Source organism: Pecten maximus, chromosome 7, assembly GCF_902652985.1.
Source record: "Pecten maximus chromosome 7, xPecMax1.1, whole genome shotgun sequence".
Taxonomy (NCBI): domain Eukaryota; kingdom Metazoa; phylum Mollusca; class Bivalvia; order Pectinida; family Pectinidae; genus Pecten; species Pecten maximus.
The window spans coordinates 26882244-26899253 of record NC_047021.1 but is presented as its reverse complement, the minus strand read 5'-3'; the positions used below and the strand labels follow the sequence as shown (position 1 = coordinate 26899253).

The window sequence follows — 17010 nt, the reverse complement described above, 5'->3', positions numbered from 1 at the left end:
AGAATCAATCTCTTAATCAGTTATGATAATGTCTGTAAGATTCACTGCTTTCAAATCATGCAATTATGATATCAAATTGAATTTTGAGAGGTGATGATAAATGTATCACGATGTCAAAATCTTTTAAATCTTCAAACCTTAACCTTAGCCATTTTTTTCAATTTCCAATAAGGTACATACACTATGATATGATAATTAAGGCCTGAAAATGATGCAGGTACAGAATAACTTTCCTTTGTGTTGACATTGTGTAGGATGTCAAATTTTCACTATACACAGAGAATTCATCAGATACAGCATGAATACCAGATTTCTTACTTTGAGTAACACAAAAACTCAATTCTACAGGTGAAGAGGACCAGTGAAAAGTTTTACAATTCAAATCTCCATTTCTGCTGTATAATTGAAGGCGGATGATCACTTGCCAATATTTCCCTTTGAATAGAGCTATGCTATGTCGTTGGGGAGATATCTGGGCCACTGAATAGGGCTCTACAGCAGTGAAAAGATGAGCTCGTTATGTTAAGGTGAGAAAGGGCAGGACGTCTTCTGTGCCAGTATGAAGTGGCTTGCTTCACTTCTTCCCAAGCTGGTGCCAGTGTGGTCCACTAGCCTTAGAGCAGGGATCCCTCACCATTCACACATACAAACATCATCGGCCTTTCTGTGTCCAAATTAACATGACAAACACAGGCCATTGTCAAGCCCTCTCATACAATCACAGCGCTACACATTTTTTTTTATTAAAACTCTTCTTTTCAAAATATGACAATGTGAAATTCTGATTGGAAAGTAATTACTGACATCTCCTTCTTAGCCACACTAAGCTTTGCTACATTTTATAATCAACATGTAGCATTAATATCAGGGCCTAGGTTTGGCTAAATTGTCTCCATATCCCAAAGCTGAAATTCCTTACATAATTCTTGACTTGGGTAAATTTTCCCCATGATCATTAACTTGGCAAATTAATGTCTTCCATAATCTAATTGCTTATGATTTAAATAATTAATCAATATGAGGTCAGAACAAAATACATTAAGCTAATTTATATTGACCACAAATGACTTAGTATCTACAACACTACCGGATACTTACAGAAGCTGTAAATTTTTGCAGACCTCCAAACTCTCTGGATCTATGGTATGAATTCTGTTGTTGGTCAGGGACCTGAAGAAAAAGATAAACAATTTAGATAAGAGATGTAAAATTACAATTGGTGACAATACTTATGTTGGACTAATGTATTGTAGCTACATGGTTGTCTATCTTATGAAACTGGTTAACTATATAATTGACAATAATGTGTAACCTGCGTTAGTTGATAACACCGATGTTTTTATCTCACAAACATGCCAATTCTGCTACATAATGTTTTTACATTAGATCAATTATATATAAAGTCTGAGACAATTAGAAGCCCCCCCCCCCCCCCCCCCAAACCTGGTAGCTATATAAGAATTCTGACTCACACTTTGGCCAATTACAGCCATTTGTACTGCTATAGGTCTGATACAGCTGTCACTGAAAGCTTCAACAATTAATGGCCGCTTGTTCCACTTTCATTGCCAGATGTTTTTCAGCAAGTATTTCATAGAGGAAAACCGCCAAAATGCCAAAAATAATTGCAGCACATTCACGCACATTGTTTATGATTTCATTTCCAAATAGGTACAGAGGAAACCCATTATCAAAATCTAAAAACAATTTTCTGGTTTAAGTAATTTTAAAATGAGTATAGTCGGAAAACAATTGCCAAAATCTTGAAGCTATTGTGTTGTAATAACGACGTCTTCCTTATCAATTCTAACCATTTTCTCTAGCAAACGACAATTTTTTAAATTTTTTTTCTTCACATTAATATTCCCATCATGATTACGATGTTGATTCCATCAAATCCAACAGCATTTTAAATAATTGAAAAGGCAGAGTCGGGGACCATTTAAAGAGGGCATGTGTTTGTGGTATCAGGACACACCACCACACATGTAATGTATAGACGGCATTTCAAAGTCATCTCAAGTCCCAACTGTACCAAACCAGCTATTTATGGTATGTATCTCTACCATATGATACTCTTTATCATTGAAATGTTTCAGAAAAAGTATTTCACAACACCATGAGAAAAACAATGGACACGATCATTAGCTAGGAGACTTACCAACTCCCTGGATGGAAAACAAAATTCAAATGAAACTTTTTTTATAAAATAAATGAAATAAATATAAGATATATATACATATATTCTGTTCTCAATTACAATTACAGGTGTTTATTTCAATTTAACACATTTCTACTAAATAGAAGAAAATATATTAAGGTTGGTGAATTGTTTATTTTATTTTCATAAAAGTTTCAATTTCTACATGAAGCAAATTGAACTAAGTAACTTGTATGAAGCAAATCATGGCCCCAAACTATCTGACAGATAATATTCTAATCTACACATTAACCACGCACAGGGCATTGCAGATGGGCTGACTCTCTGACCTGTAAATATGTCGGCATTTCTAAAGTTACTGTGTTCCAGAGACCTTTACAGCTAAAACAAATTCTTCTCAACTTCCCTACAATTTACATTTAAATGTAATTCTATTCTCCTAACATTTTGAATGTACTTAAAAGACCAGATCATATTTCGCAGGCACATTTTTCTTATTTTGAGCAAGAGTACTGCAAGCTTTGTATTCAACCTTTCATCATAGCTTCTGAAGATTATGTGAATATAACTTCATAATAATATTAAAAGGTAAATTCAAACATTTTTTGAATCAAAATCTAATTTCCGATATGAAGCATTTTTTGTGTGGTACAATGGTATATAAACTCTGTACAAATGAAGGTAAAATACACTTTCTGTAAGAGTGTGGAATATAATCTCTGTATGATGCAAGATTTTCTATGATCTGAACCAGTGAATTACATTACTCTTTCTTTAGTCTAAGAGCACCTTGTGTAAGTCTATCAAGAAAGCCTACCAAAGACATGTTTTATTATCAGGGGAGATAATTAATGGCTAGAACTGTAGCCAGCCTGGGCTATAAGGAGGAATATAAATTATGTTGGCAGTTGCAATATCAATTCTGTATGCACATACAAGTTGTTCCTAACACATATATCTTAATGCTGTTTCAAATCAATATATGGAGAGAAATTCAACGGGTTTATTAAAAATAAAATTGAAATTCCGGATGAAATTGAATGCCAAAAAGGAAGCCGTTTTAATGTAGTACTGCTAAAAAGGTGATTTGTAAAACTGATCTGTATTCAAAATGACTTTTCTTACTGGTATGACAAAAGAGGAAATCTGCTGTTTGAAGCCATACATGATCATGAGGTGATACATGGTAGTTTCCTTATGACAACAATGAGCCATAAAGTTAGAAGATGGAGAGTTGTATGTGGTGTTCATACAGCAGCCCAGCTTACAGACAGGCTTCAGCTCAGTAAATACATGCTTGCTGCCTCACTCATACATGAAAACCAACTCTCTTCACTAGCATGATTTAATGTATAAGAGAGTTTTGCCTGCTTGGACAACCTATTAGACAGCAAATTATTAGCAAGTGCTCACTCGAATATTTATGAAATATTGATTGAAAATTTAAAGTATTAGTTTACTCTTGGTATAAGTAGTATAATTCTCATAGGTGTCAATTCTTCCATTCAGACTTGTGTCCAGTGTTAAAATAACAGCTACTTTGTGTGAATAAGAAAGTGTTGATGTGTAAGATAATTAAACTCCAAAAGTAACTGGCCCTTGTTTTCACTGAAAAATCTATAAGTAATCCACACAAAAATAGACACCATCATCATATATATTGCTAAGTTTGATTTTTATGTATTGTTCCTTAGGATTTCGATAATGAGGACTCCCCATATATACCTAGATGATGTCCAATATGTTAGCGGCTGTACAATAATCACCAAAAACCCATCATTTTGAATTTAGAGTGAACTACCTAGTCATGAAACAAATTTGTTGTGGTTTTCTATATACTACTACCTAGTCATGAAACAATTTTGTTGTGGTTTTCTATATATTACTACCTATATATTAGTCATGAAACAATTTTGTTGTGGTTTTCTATATATTAAGTAAATGAGGAAGAGGAATAATGGCATTTCTATTTGTTTTGAAAAAAGAAATGTTGATATTTTCAATTCCAAAGTTCATTTCCTTTGAACCAATGAGAAAAAGAAATAATGCTATTTTTTTTTAATTTCCATTTGTTTTGAGCCAATGAGAAATAGAAAAAAAATCTTCACTCATCCCACAATGTCATCGGAAACGTAGGGAGATAAATTGAGATGTATGATGTGTCACTTTGAGGAGATGCTAGGAAAACATGGCCACCCCATATATTGTATCAGCTGGTAGCCAATCAAATGGTATAATACATTTGTACAAACACAATCAGGGGTTACAATGAGGGATTCGTAGGGAGGTCAATGGGGTTAAATCTTGACTGATTAGTGCGATTCATCACAAACACAAAACTGTTGTTATTCCTACAATCACACATTCTATCATCGTCAGGTCCTTTTGATCAACAATAATTCATAACAGAATCAATATTGTCAGTGATTCAAACAAATATTCATTTTTAAATCACAAAATGTTTACTGCTAGTACATCTTTAATAATTTCATGTTTTTCCTTTTTTGAAAGAGATAACCAATTCATTATTTTCAATATAATACAGATTACAAACCTCACCAATACTGATATAGTGATGTATTCACCACAGGAGAGATTTCTCGCAAAATAATTATATAAATATGTGAATGAAATGTGTGGAAAGCTGATGCAACCAAATGTGATTTGCTGGTAATTTAGCTGGTATTTTGGACAGAAATTAATTAAATTCAAATGACTATCATATTGAGTTGATCAATTTTCTTTAAATTAGTTAAAAAAATTAATTACTGTAGATGTTGTAAAAGCCATTTACACCTAAACATTATCACATCTAATGACTGACAAGGATTTAAAAATAAACCAGGAACAATTTTTCAAATCAATTTGTAAGACGCGAGACTTAATAGTGGTACAACATCATCACCTCAAGGCCAGGTCAAAATAAGAAACTTTATGAATTTAAATCAAACAGTTTGGAACCCAACTCTTCTCACCACCTTTTAATCACAGAGAACCATCTATATAAAGTGTTAAGTCTAGTTATTCACACAAAAATTCTGCATCATAACACTTGAGCTGAGAAATTAATTCTGTGGAGTATGCCAGTATCAGAAGAGGTGAGAAGTAGGAAACGCTTATGCCTGGTCCTGTGGAGCCGACTCTACTTGGCCTGTTCAGGTCAGATGGCCCTCCCGCTGTCTCCCAGATTACTTACTCTGCTATCTACTTATTATCCAACAATACCACAACTCCAATGCTTTCTAAAGAGCATACACGGGGTAGCACATTCATGTATATGCATGTGGAAGCCTGCTGATCTTACCTTGTAACACACATAAAGTACCATTTCATTTGCTTTTTTCTGGGCTGTAAAATCTCTTATAACAAATAAACTTTCTGCAATTGTTGCCGTGTTTTTTAAGGCCGAGAGATTTAATTGGACAGTGTAACAGTGATACTATGACTGTATTGTATCATGTAAATACTAATTATTCCCCATCTCATTTAATTTTTTTAAAGAAATTTAATGCCCGCTTCAATCTTTTACTCGCCTATAAATTACATACAAGCATTACTTGATAAATAATGTATGTACGGGCATGAATCACAGGAACACCTGCCTAAAGGAAAACTGTATCTGCTCACAACTTCATAGGGGATGCCTACAGACTCTGCCGAGACACAAAATTCTGAGGTAGTTTTGTACAAAAACATTTTTCATGTTACACCCTATTTCCAAGATAAACCTGAGACCAATGCTTAATATTTTTTTTTTTTTTATCCTAATAAAAGATAAATATATCAACTTCATAAGGTAGGATTTACATTTACAACTAGCATGACTAGTGGTCACTGGACTTGTAAAATATTTGGTGAATCACTGCATGTCTCTCCGCCAGGATTGACATCCACATATTGTGAGTTACAGCTTGTTGCTCCATCAGGATTGACATCCACAACACAAGTCACATTTGTTAACTATAAACATGTACATCTAATATTAAAAGTTCTTCATAGGACTACATAGACCCAGAATATACTTACAGTTGTTTGAGTGACTCCATTCTATACAGCCAGCTTTGTGTCACATTGGAAATGTTGTTGTGATCAAGTTGTCTGTACAAAAAAAAAAGCAACATTTACCATTTGCAAATACCACAATTTAAACAATACACATTTCAAAAACTTCGAATTTTTAGAGGTTCTTCCTGATCCCGAAAATTAACTTACTTCCAAACCTAATTTTAATCTTTTTTAATTGCAAGGTTAAAACTTCGAGTAATTGACACAGTGACCTAATGTATTAAACAGAGAATTAAATATTAAACTATACTTAACATTTACTCTTGTTACAAATACAGGAAATGATTAAAATGTGATCAATGATTACATACTAATTAAATAATAACATCCCAAGTGTTATTATATAACACAGGTCTACATTATAGTGCCTGTATATACCTACAGATGTACTAGATGCAATGATACAGACAGCAGTTATATACTTACAAGCTCTGAATCTTGGTTAGGCCATAAAATGCTCCATCCATCAATACTGATATCTGATTTTTCCTTAACTTCAAAATTTGTAAATTGGATAACTGTCGGAATAAAAGACCTTCAATTTGGCGGAGTTGGTTCTTGGTAATTTCTCTGTAAAACAAGATAAAAACATCAGTTAGCCTTTTTTTTAAATAGAATACCTCCACTGTTTATATCTAATTATATTTTGTAAAACATTAAGTGATAGACTAGTTAGTATCAATGTTAAACTCTTGTTTTGCACTTCTCACATAAAAATAACTGCACTAATTCCATAAGGATAACTGAACAGGTGGCTCAGGTGTAGACAATTTCAAACATTTCTTTTCTACTGGTAGGTCTTGTAGGTCACAATGTGCATATTGAAAATGTTTTAGATCAAAATACTGAGAATACAATGAAGAAAAAAAACTTCAATTTTAAGAAAGAAAGAAATTGTAATTATTGATTGAAATAATTGTTGAAGAAAAAGTGATAGTCGAGCAACAAATGTTAAACCCTAATGATTAGATGACAAGTCATGTTTGCTTCTCTTCTGACCATGTGACAGGCCTTCATGTTTGCCGTCTTTGATCATGTAAAAGTACTCATGTTTGCCGTCTTTGATCATGTAACAAGCTCCCATCTGTCAGTTTGCCCTCTTTGATCATATGACAAACTCTTTATTTTGCCCTCTTTGATCATGTGACAAACTCTTTATTTTGCCCTCTTCGATCATGTGACAAACTCTTTATTTTGCCCTCTTTGATCATGTGACAAACTCTTTATTTTGCCCTCTTTGATCATGTGACAAACTCTTTATTTTTGCCCTCTTTGATCATGTGACAAACTCTTTATCTTTGCCCTCTATGATCATGTGACATGCCCTCATGTTTGCCCTCTATTACTGACAACTCCTCATGCTAACCCTCTATAAATGCATCATCATGCTTGACCAAAATAATCTCCCAATATCAATAGGATCTTCAATTCCCTCTACCTAATGTCTCCAACAGCGATTCCCATTCACAGAGATGTCAATGTTTTAAGTGTTGCATAAATGGTTTTAATGTAATGAGATGTGATTAATCATCAAGACTAGTATGTTATTTCTCCATAAAGATGAAATATAGATAAGTCATAGCGGCAAATCTTTTCATTTTATTAACTCTATTATATGAAAATAATATTCCCATGAAGATATTTGGTGCACATTCAAAAAACGATTTACAGTTGGCACAGAGCAAGCAATCGATACACGAAGCTCATAATTATCCAAACAAAATGTGTCATTTCCCTCAAATCATCGAACAATCCTGTTCATCTCAAAACCTAATCGCATGTAAAAACACAACTCTGGGCCATAAATCCCTAACTGATTGCTATCTGTCATCTAAGTTAAATGTGTTTTCCATGGTACAAGTTTAAATAAAATGCTGTGGAGAAAAAACTGGTAGCCTCTCCAGTCTTGTAACAATGCTGTAATGACAATTCTGCAGCAGAGGAAGCCGCAGTAATGTAGGAAGTTCAGAGTCTGGTTAGCCTGCTCATCAGCTCAACAAAATTGTCACAGCATACACAAGACTTGATATTCTTATGTTGTACATGTCAAGATTCAACTAAATCAAGCTTACAATAATTAGAATGACAAAAGCATAAGAAGTCCCTAGGATGTTGAGAAAGAAGTCTGATTGAAGATTGATATTTGTTGATGAAGCTTGTTTTTCTGAGAGAGAAGCTAGAGATAGGAACAGAGCGAGCTTGCCAGACAAGCCACTGCTTGTGATTTATCAGTATTGTCTATAGGCTACTTCTTCCACCATCTAGGCCTTCCATCTTAGGCTAGCACAAACATTTCATTTCACTGAAATGTGTTTATGATGCATGGGGGACTCTGCTGGCAAGGTACTAATTATACTTCCAACTTAAGCAACATGTGCTTAATGTCAGATGGGCTATAGCTACTGCTTGTAAAGGCATCTGTATAATTTCAATTATGATGATTAAAGTTGCATGAAGGATTTCCGATTAATCTCCTATGATCTGTTACCAGTGGTGTCATTATAAACAAAAAACATGTCATTTGCTATGGTCTGCACTATGACAAATTCTCAAGCCAAGCTTTTAAAATCTTTTTGCAAAATGATGATACTTCAATAATTCCCTAATACTTGTTTTCAGAGCATTTTGATAGATTTGATGAATCATATGAATATTATGTTACTTGTTGTAACTTTCATATTTGTAAATTAAATGTACACATGTGTATATGTAACGGTTTGACACTCCCTTCCGATGGTGGTTTGTGGCTCTGGGAAAGCTGAGCTTGGGCAAACACTTTCTCCTACTTGCTCTAAGGGCAAGTAATTGGTCTCCTGTATGTTGTTTAGTGAGGTAGCCACCAGCTACTACAAGGAGACCCTACCTCAAGTGATCAAGGGGTGATAAACCCAACAAACAAACAAGAACATAGAACTTGGGCTAGCACATTTTTTTAGGAGGATATGCATGAGAGGCAATGATATTGGCCATATCATTAGTTCACTATTATGCCTTACAATTAACTAAGATTTGTTTAACAGATACATAAATATACACACACATGTAAATCTACAAATGCTGCAAAGCACAAATGCTGAATTTTCACATTATTTTTACAAACAAAAAACAAAAAAAATATTAACACAGTTACAGTGTCAAAATGGAAATGTCTATACAACATACTTCATATCAAACGACCAACAAAAATTTCATTTTAAAATGTTATAAATCAATGTCTTTTCCCCCACTATTCTCACACCAAGTGCTTTTTTTCCTGGTAACTCATATTATATGTAAATATAAGAGCATGAAACCCATAAATAAAATTTTAATGTATAGCTGGCATCTGTAAGACTTTGTCACGTGATTTTTTTTATCATGTTTTACATAAAACAGCTTATAAATTTGAAGCTGAATAATGATGAAATGAAGATTCTCAGGTCAATTCAAAATCAAATTGTAACCTTTGAAATTAATTTTTCACTTAAAACAATACTAATTTGTTAGTGATGATCACAGTAAAATTAACCCTTAATACACTTGTTAAATACAGCTTTGACATTTGTAAGTTGCATTCAGCCAGATGGAAAATTTGCAGTATATATATATTAATAATAGACCAGTTTCACTACATGCCAATAAATATTGCATAGTAGTATTTCCTTACAGGAAAACTACCCAAGGTAAGGCCAATTTGAACATACATAATAATAATTTGATTATTTGTAGTTTAATATATCGCTTTATCACAGCAACATAGCCGTCTCAAAGTGGTTCACAAATTATTAACCATGGTTATTGGGCCTTAAGCAACTAGCCAATGTCTTTCTCAACTTCCTGGAAAGCATACAGCAGGAGCTGCCATTTTGGCGCTAACAGCTTACATACAACATTTTTTACACTGTCCTAACACATACTCATTTACAGCTGAGGCAACAGAAACACAAAGGAGTAAAGTATCTTGTTCAGGGAATTAACACAGCGCCCGCACGGGACTCGAACTAGCAACCCTTCGGCCACATAGCCCTGCGTCCCACCACTAGACCATGTGCCTCTGATACTTACTAAGAAGTTTCTTTATACAGCATTTTGAAACAAACAAATATCAAATCCCTTGAAGTTACTGAAGTGGTTCAAATTATTGGCTTTATCTTATTGATGCTGTATTTAATTGCCAAAACAAAGTATTTCAAACATAGGCCAAAATCTTTCCAGGTATTTGTATTTTGAAAAAACATTTCCATCTTGAATGTATTTGGAATCTGCTTCTCATTTACTCCAGAATGAGTAATTCAAAACTAAAAAATGTGTGGAAAATACGTTATCTTCTTTAACTCGAAAGGGAACACTTACAATGTTTTCAGTCTATTCATTTTACTGAATAAATTCTTGGGCAGGATGCGGATTCTATTTTTATTCATCTTCAACACTTCTAATGATGTTAAGTTGTCAAAACATCCTGGTTCAAATGTTTCCAGACCGTTTCCATTGAGAGTTCTGTAAAACACAAAAACATAAATGTGTTACATATACACCCATCAAGAACACCTACATCAAACAAGCATAATTATCTAACAATCATCTTATAGAGCCTGGGGTAATTTATTACACAAGGCCCCCAGCCTCAGACACACCAAGACAAAGTGATAGCAGAAAGAAAAATATATGTATTACATCTCATAATATCTATTATGTCCACATACTTTTCTACAAATTCTGTAACTAGATTACATCTCATAATATCTATTATGTCCACATACTTTTCTACAAATTCTGTAACTAGCTTTTAAAAAATGTGAAGAGAATTATGTTGATATTTAATGATGTACATTAAACCATCATTACAATAATTACATAGAAGGTTCTATAATATAATGTATCACAAAGCTAGTAGCTACCTTTTACATGAATTAAAAAAAAAACATTGTACCACTTCCTAGCATTTTGTAACAGCCAAATCCAAACAATTGATCCAGTTAATTTCATTACAGATATTTTATAAGGATTGCTAGCACTGAACAGCATACACTAACACGCATAACCACCATTACATCACCAACATTTATCATCATCAACTCGGGGGAATCGTACTGGTATGCATGTTGGTACAACATAACTTGCAGCTCTCTCCTATATATACTTTAATGGGACAAACAAACATGACGCACCCTCCCTTAAATAGGACAACTAACATTAACTCCCTCCCCACATCTTTAGGACACCAAATCAGACAACTCATTAATTACCAGCTGGGGTAGACAATAACATCTAATTTCTGGTAACACAATGTAATAACATTTATGACACATATCCCTCATATATTTTCAATCAACACAAAAGAGGATTACTTTTTAATCTATTCTTTTTTTTGAAGCGCTATAAGTATTCAACAGTAGCAGAGGCTATCCCAACATATAAAGGTGATCAGCAATCCAAGACCCATTTTTTCAAGAACAGGCAGAAATTTCTGCATTTTTTTCACTTGAGCTAAAAGTGATCCTACAATGACTTGGTACTTAATCGGGCCTCGATACCACATACAACATATTGGCAACACATTTAATAATTGTTTTCAGACGAGGTTTGCAACTTTTGACTCTCAAGAACAAGATACTGTTATGTATCTGGGGGCCGCGTGCAGTCAGGCAGGACCAGTGGGGAAAGAAAATGTTTCTTTTAGCAGATAGTGTATATCAGGTTTCCTAATTTGAGCTAGCGTTTGACTCCGTGGCCTGGCAAAACAGTTGTGTCCCGACTGATCCTGTTACCTATGTGAGACACGCACTGAAGTGCCTACCTGGTGTTTCCCAACCAAGCTGTCCTGTGAGATACCCCACTACACAATAAACTACAATTTTCTGGATACATGCTTCTTTATTGTTCTGACACGAACGGAACACAAGTAAAGCTGCGACCCCACAAATTTCGGGGATCAAACTTGAGATAACATTTCTTTCTAAAAAAGATTTTGAACAATCGTTTAACTTTTCATATCAAAACCATCCATCCATGACCAAAGGCATTTAAAGTCTGTTCTCATATCGACACTATATACAACTGGAGTAATGTCCCAATGATAGATAGCATTTTGTAGCATTTTTTTTGTGTGTAGGTATTTTGGAGCTTACAAAGAGGTCCACAATTACTAACAGGCACATCTCATACTTTAACATAAGGAATAGTGAAATACCACCATAAAAATGAAACATGGCATATCTAACTGGAAAATGATCATTTCTGTAATAACCATTTCAGGAGAAACAGTAATCAAATACTACCATTCACTTCAGGGTTTGTTCTGTTAATCTAGAGTAGGGTATATATATGGGGAGGAAGTGGAGGGGTCTACTGATAATTGATAAAATATGGGTGAATGGGTATAAAATAATGGTTAACATCTGTACAGTAGGGCCCCTGGAAAAAATAAGATGTTAATGTTAGGGGTCACTAAAAAGGCAACCATATAGTCCTACTTCCATAAAAATGTATATGTCCTACAAAATGTATAAGAAAATACACATACAAAATAAATCAAGTTCAATTTAAAATCTAATCCCAATCTTATGAAAGGATATAAATTTTCATTAAAATATCATGTACAAGTTGACATTTATTTATTTGTCAAACAAAAGAGGATACTGAAATGTCTTTTTTCCTTTATAAAAGATACTACACATTGTTGGACAAGACAGGGTGTCAGAATACTCAGTGATCACAAATGAGATTCAATCTACATAATTTTTCTCTTTATTTTAAACATGTCTGTCTGCCTATGTACACCTGTTCCGAGTCCTGGGCAGAACACAATATACATGTACTTCTAATGCCCCAACAGTGTTGGAACACTCCTAGCTAGCTGTACCTCCGCAAGTATCATTTCCAGTCAGTGTATCATTAGAGGACGGTAACACGCACCTGGTCGTCAAGTACTTGTAATTGTTCCAAAAATGTGCAACTTTGGCCGCGGCTGGCACATGGCTGGCTTTGTTAATACAAACTGATGAGATGTGTTTTGTACATATGTATATCACAAAGCCATGTTAATAACCTGCCGGCCCTGTCAGAACATTCATTTTAAATATGAACTTTTTTCAGTTTTGAAAAAATATTCTGAAAGACTAGGTTTCTATTTTTTAAGGTTATAATAGTATAATTTGAGAAACATTTCATCATAGAAAAAATTTCAAATAAAGACACTATTTGTATATATATATTCTATCTGAAATAAAGCTATCATCTCTAAACTTGAAACATGAATGTTTCAATACTGAATTAACCCAAATAGTTTGGACAACTTGTCCAATATTATCATGATGACATCCAAATAATTATTATACAAAATTTGAATACTGGTAACCTAATATGCTAATCAAATGAATAATGAATATTTATGTGGCAGATCTCTCCCCAACATAGGTTTTACTGGATGATAATCACTGCTTTTTTTTAAATCAAGACAAAGCTGATGTTGGGGTCGGCCATTAATTTTAGGTGGTCCATGGCTCCAGTTGGACTGGTCTCTGTTTTCATTTACACATAGTGATGGATGGATTTGCTGGGGGTAATACCAACACTTTCTCTGCCTTGTCCATGGTACAAAACAAAAGTAATTATACTTTAATCAAGTGACAAATGAAGTTGATGACAACATGTTAATCCACTCATTATTTGGCTTTTGGTACAGTTAATAAGAATTTGGTTATCAAGTGCACTTGTCATGTTGGTAAATGTCTGCTGAACATTGAAACCGCCCCACCTATTCCAATGCTCTACCCATCTCAATCCTGGTCTCCTGGCTACTTTTAAAACATGTTTGCTGAAACTTGAGGCTTTTTTCGTGGTCATACTTACAGTTTTTGTAGGGTGTTGTTGACTGGGAAGACCCCTGGAACAATGTCTGTGATCTGATTGTGACTAAGCTCCAGTACTTTGAGTTGAGACATGTGAGTGGTAAACTCCATGGCCAGAGTATGGATACGGTTGTGATTTCTGTTAACGGAAAGTTTTAATTTAAACATCCATACAAACAAATTCCTTTTTTTCACAGAATGATAGATTATAATTTTAATAAATTTAATGAAATCAAGTATTCCCTTAAAGTCAAATAACAATGATGCACAATTATGACATTATTTTCACTAAAATTTGCATTTGAAATTATATAACTATATATGTTGTAGGAAATCAATGCAATAAACATTTCAGTTGCTTCTTTTTTTTTCTTTCATTTTATTCATCAAATGAATCAATATAACAAGTTTAAAATTTGTTTTTCTTTCAGTTTTAGTGAAAAACAAAATAATTGTCATAATTCAAGACCAAGTATGTATCACGAAGAAGGAAAGTAAAGCCTGTCCTTTACAGATCCAACATGATAGTACAGGTCTATCTCCCCTAGTAGGACTGGCACCCTGTGGCCGAGGACTCAACACGGACAACTTAAAACTGATGAATTATTTTATGGTGAATAATCAACATCCAAATAAGCTCTCCTTTTGATGTACGACATCAAATAAAATGAATTTCAAAATTTGACTTGTGGACATTCATGCATTTTTTGTAAACATTTGAAATTGTTAATTGAACATAAATATGTACAACGAAATGATTAGATGTTTGGACATATATATAGAATTGATTATACTTACAGCTCCAGGGTGGTTAATGATGTGAGGCCTTTTAGCATACTGACTTCTGTAAGTTTGTTGTGGTTAATTTTTCTGGAAAATATTTAATAAGTAATTATAACTTCATCCATAACTGTGTTTCAATCAAATACAAAAATGTTAATCATAGATCCTACAAATGGTAATAATTTCACAAAGAAATGATTTTTTAAACAAATTATCCGATACCTTTTCATATGATACCAATTGATTATTGTCCTTAATTAAATGTACTCATCATTCTCAGTATGCTTCTTTATACATTATACAAAATGTATAATGCAATATATATTTATCTGATAATTTAGAATTTTAATTGATGTACAATCTATTTTATTTCAGAGCAGATCTGAAGGCATAGAATTTTCTGAATACCTGTTTGAAACTGTCCTGCTATATTGTACAGCGAAATTTACAACATTGTGCATGTACATGATGTTTTTATCTTTGAGACACATAAATCTGTCATCTTGGTGCAACAAGTATGTCACCAGCAGTATGTACCTGCAGATTGTTTACTCTATGGCACACACACCAGGTGGGACATTCTGACACCTCAATTAGCATTAAGACTGCCACTGGGTTGTAGACATACGACAGACAATACCGAACATTACATACCGTTCTAACCAACTGCATATAGTTGTTATCAGAACAATCAAGAGTAGAATAACTTCTTTCACATCCAAAGAAATATATTCAAAATTTCAATATTTTTACAAAAGAATGATCTATGGATGTATGTGTACACGGTCACATTAAGAAAGCTATATATGCAATGTGAAAGTCAATACTGGTTAGAATATTGTTTGGACGTTTATATAACTTACAGTTGTTTCAAAGCCGGAAGGTGTAGAAAAACAGATTCATTCAAAAACCGTATTTCGTTGTTACTTAGGTCTCTGAAAGCATAAAACAAGAAATATTTTGAATATATATTTATATATGCATTGATCATTATCTACTCAATCTTGGAAAATTCATAACTTCAATTAAAATAATATAAAATAATCAGGGCAAGCTTAAAGTTTCAGCACTGAATTTGGAGATATAATACAGAAATGTACCATACACATGTATAACTACTGCAACTGTTAACCTGTTATGCTCAAATACCAATCTGAACAAATTTATATATATATATATAATTAATACTGTAAGAAGGTTATGAAATACACAAGATAAGATATTTCTATCACTAAATAAGATATAAACTTCACACAAAATCTTCATTTCATCACATGAATTACTCCATAATTTTAATGATGTCACCTATAAAATGATGAGCTTCAGAAAACATTTTTATCAAGTAAATACATTGTATGTACTGTTTTTAATGCTGATTTTTACTGTTTAAAACTTATACCTAAAAATCTTACTTTATATTCAATTGTGATATTTAATATTAAATATCCCTCAATATTTTTGTATTTAATAGCTTAACTTCAAATTAACGGCAAAGTCAAACTTTAAACTTACGGCGGTTCAAAAAACAATTATTCAAGTCAGTAAAATTTCAATTCATTGGAACTGGTTAATTACAGTCAATGGGGAAAAAAAAAATTTTTTATCTGAATTTTTCCTCTTTTAATTCATAATGTCAAAAATTGTGACATAAAAGTAATCATAAAACAGCACAAAATATGCATATACATGCCAATACCAACCTAAATAATTAATGATTAACAATTATTCCAATACAATTTTCCTTGACACATAATTACAATCGAATTGCCTAACACACAAAGTATATATATCCTCCCATAATTAGCATCTACAACATACATGTATCTTCCATCTTACATGGATATGAAAATTTATCCTAGCAGATCACTACTCTCAACAGTTTTTCTTCTCCTTTAATTTTTTTTGTTAAAAAAAAGTTAAAACGATTCATTTCCTTTAGCAGAGATATCAGATTTGTCCATTAATTTAGAAACTCTTTCATCCTGGACACTGCCCTATATGGGAACCTACAATTTGAAATGAATCGTGAGGATCAGGTAGGTATTGGGCTTTGACGCCATGTTGGATTAAAGTACATAAAAGCTAACATTAAGCTGTGAGGGCCATAAATTGAAGAGGTAACAATCACCTGTGTCCCAGGTAAAACCTCCTTACCTAGGGCAGGCAATGCCT

The 17010-nt window shown here is 33.3% G+C and overlaps 1 protein-coding gene across 1 annotated transcript in view; it reads right to left on the bottom strand.

The window, feature by feature from the left end:
- LOC117330417 (leucine-rich repeats and immunoglobulin-like domains protein 2) overlaps positions 1 to 17010 on the bottom strand; it is a 45087-nt gene that overhangs the window by 15657 nt on the left and 12420 nt on the right. The window contains exons 3-9 of the mRNA XM_033888691.1: positions 15702 to 15773; positions 14854 to 14925; positions 14057 to 14194; positions 10559 to 10702; positions 6653 to 6796; positions 6188 to 6259; positions 1099 to 1170 (exon numbers count right to left, since the gene is read on the bottom strand). Coding sequence (XP_033744582.1) covers positions 1099 to 1170; positions 6188 to 6259; positions 6653 to 6796; positions 10559 to 10702; positions 14057 to 14194; positions 14854 to 14925; positions 15702 to 15773 — 714 coding nt within the window. The remainder of the gene's footprint in view (positions 1 to 1098; positions 1171 to 6187; positions 6260 to 6652; positions 6797 to 10558; positions 10703 to 14056; positions 14195 to 14853; positions 14926 to 15701; positions 15774 to 17010) is intronic.